Source organism: Emiliania huxleyi (genome assembly GCF_000372725.1).
Source record: "Emiliania huxleyi CCMP1516 chromosome Unknown EMIHUscaffold_1361, whole genome shotgun sequence".
Classification (NCBI taxonomy): Eukaryota; Haptophyta; order Isochrysidales; family Noelaerhabdaceae; genus Emiliania; species Emiliania huxleyi.
The window spans coordinates 6,705-8,277 of record NW_005201229.1 but is presented as its reverse complement, the minus strand read 5'-3'; the positions used below and the strand labels follow the sequence as shown (position 1 = coordinate 8,277).

The 1,573-nt window shown below is 60.5% G+C and overlaps 1 protein-coding gene across 1 annotated transcript; it reads left to right on the top strand.

Moving 5' to 3' along the window:
• Positions 1–44: 44 nt before the first annotated feature.
• Positions 45–869, top strand: EMIHUDRAFT_252498 (hypothetical protein; the record flags this gene model as incomplete). The annotated part of the gene is made up of 3 exons (XM_005788279.1): positions 45–74; positions 402–548; positions 837–869. 3 exons carry the CDS (start codon positions 45–47, stop codon positions 867–869), a joined length of 210 nt encoding a protein of 69 aa, XP_005788336.1.
• Between the last annotated feature and the right edge of the window lie 704 nt (positions 870–1,573).

Below are 1,573 nucleotides of genomic sequence, written 5' to 3'. Positions count from 1 at the left end.
GCCAGCTGTTTGTCGACCGCGCCTCCATCAACCTGCACTCGGACATGCTCGAGCACCCAGACTTCTTTTGGGAGGTGAGAGAGAAAGGAAGAAATCAGACACGGGTCCTGTCGAGAACCCCGAAAGAGGGTGAGGGCACGAGAGGACCCGAGAGGACCCGAGATGGCCCGCAATCTCCCGCCACCTCCCGCCACCTCCCGCCACCTCCCGCCACCTCCCGCCACTTCCCGCCACCTCCCGCCACCTTCCCCACTCTCCCGCACTCTCCCTCACTCTCCCTCAGGATGACGAGTGGCTGGGCATCTACATGCGCGTGTCCAAGTACCTCGAGGCCGAGCACTGCGGTGGGTCGGCGGCCTAGGCTGTGAACGGCGCCTCTTCACGCCTCGAGCTGTGGACAGGTCGAGCGGCGGGTGGACGTGCTGAATAAGCGGCTCGACCTCATCAAGGAGCTCTTCGACATGCTCGCCAACGAGCTGCACACGTCCCACTCCAACATGCTGGAGTGGTTCGTCATCGTCCTCATCGTCGCCGAGATCTTCTTCCAGGTCACACACACACGCTCACACACGCACGCACACACACACACGCACACACACACACGCACGCACACACACACACGCACGCGCACACACGCACGCTCACACACGCACGCACACACACACACACACACGCACACACACACACACACGCCCCCCCCCCCACACACACACACGTGTGCTCCGTGGGACAGCCCTCGGCCCACACTTGCGTGTGGAGATGTGCATACCTCCAACCTCCCTCGAGATTCCTCGAGATGGCCTGAGATTACCCGCGATTCTGATCTCTGCTCCCAGGTACTCGAGCTCGTTCAGCTCGAGCGGAATTGAGAGGCCGGCGACTTCACCCACGAAGCCCACCGTCTTTAGACCACCCGTATCCTCGGAGAGGTGTGTCACTCTGCGCACCCGCTGTCCAGTCGCTGGCTTTTGGCATGCGTTGCGTAGCGCCGCGTAGCGTGTCCTTGGCCTTGCTCGCCAAAGTCGAGCCAAAGTCTCTATCTCACACAATAATGTGTTGTGCCCTCGCCTCCCCACGAAAGAGATAGACTCTATACACGGCTTTTATGTGTGCGTGGATCAGGATCGTGGGGCGACCGGGCGCGCATGTGTGTGCGTACTGTAACTGTCTCTCTGACCAATCGTGCTTCGTGCGCACGACCCACTAGCCACGCTAGAGCCCCTGGTAGGAAAACCGACGGCGTCTCTAGTTGATGGAATCTGGGTTTGGAGATGATGGAGCTTAGGGGACCCCTAGCTAGGCTTAAAAGGGTGGGCCCTGGGGCGCCTGCGGCTTAAACGGCTTAAAACTTGCCATGGCAAGTTTTAAGAGCTGCTGGGCCGCCAATTCCTTAAACGGTCTTAAACGCTTAAACGGTGCGGGAGAGCTCCCGAGGTCGATGGTCCGGGAGGCTCCCGGTAGACACGCCGGAGGCCGGGAAGCCGGCTACAGTCAGCTAGCACGCGTCCCCTATGCGAGTATGGCTCCTGCCAGTGCACCAGACTTACAGATGTGTCTTCAGAGGCGGGTTTGT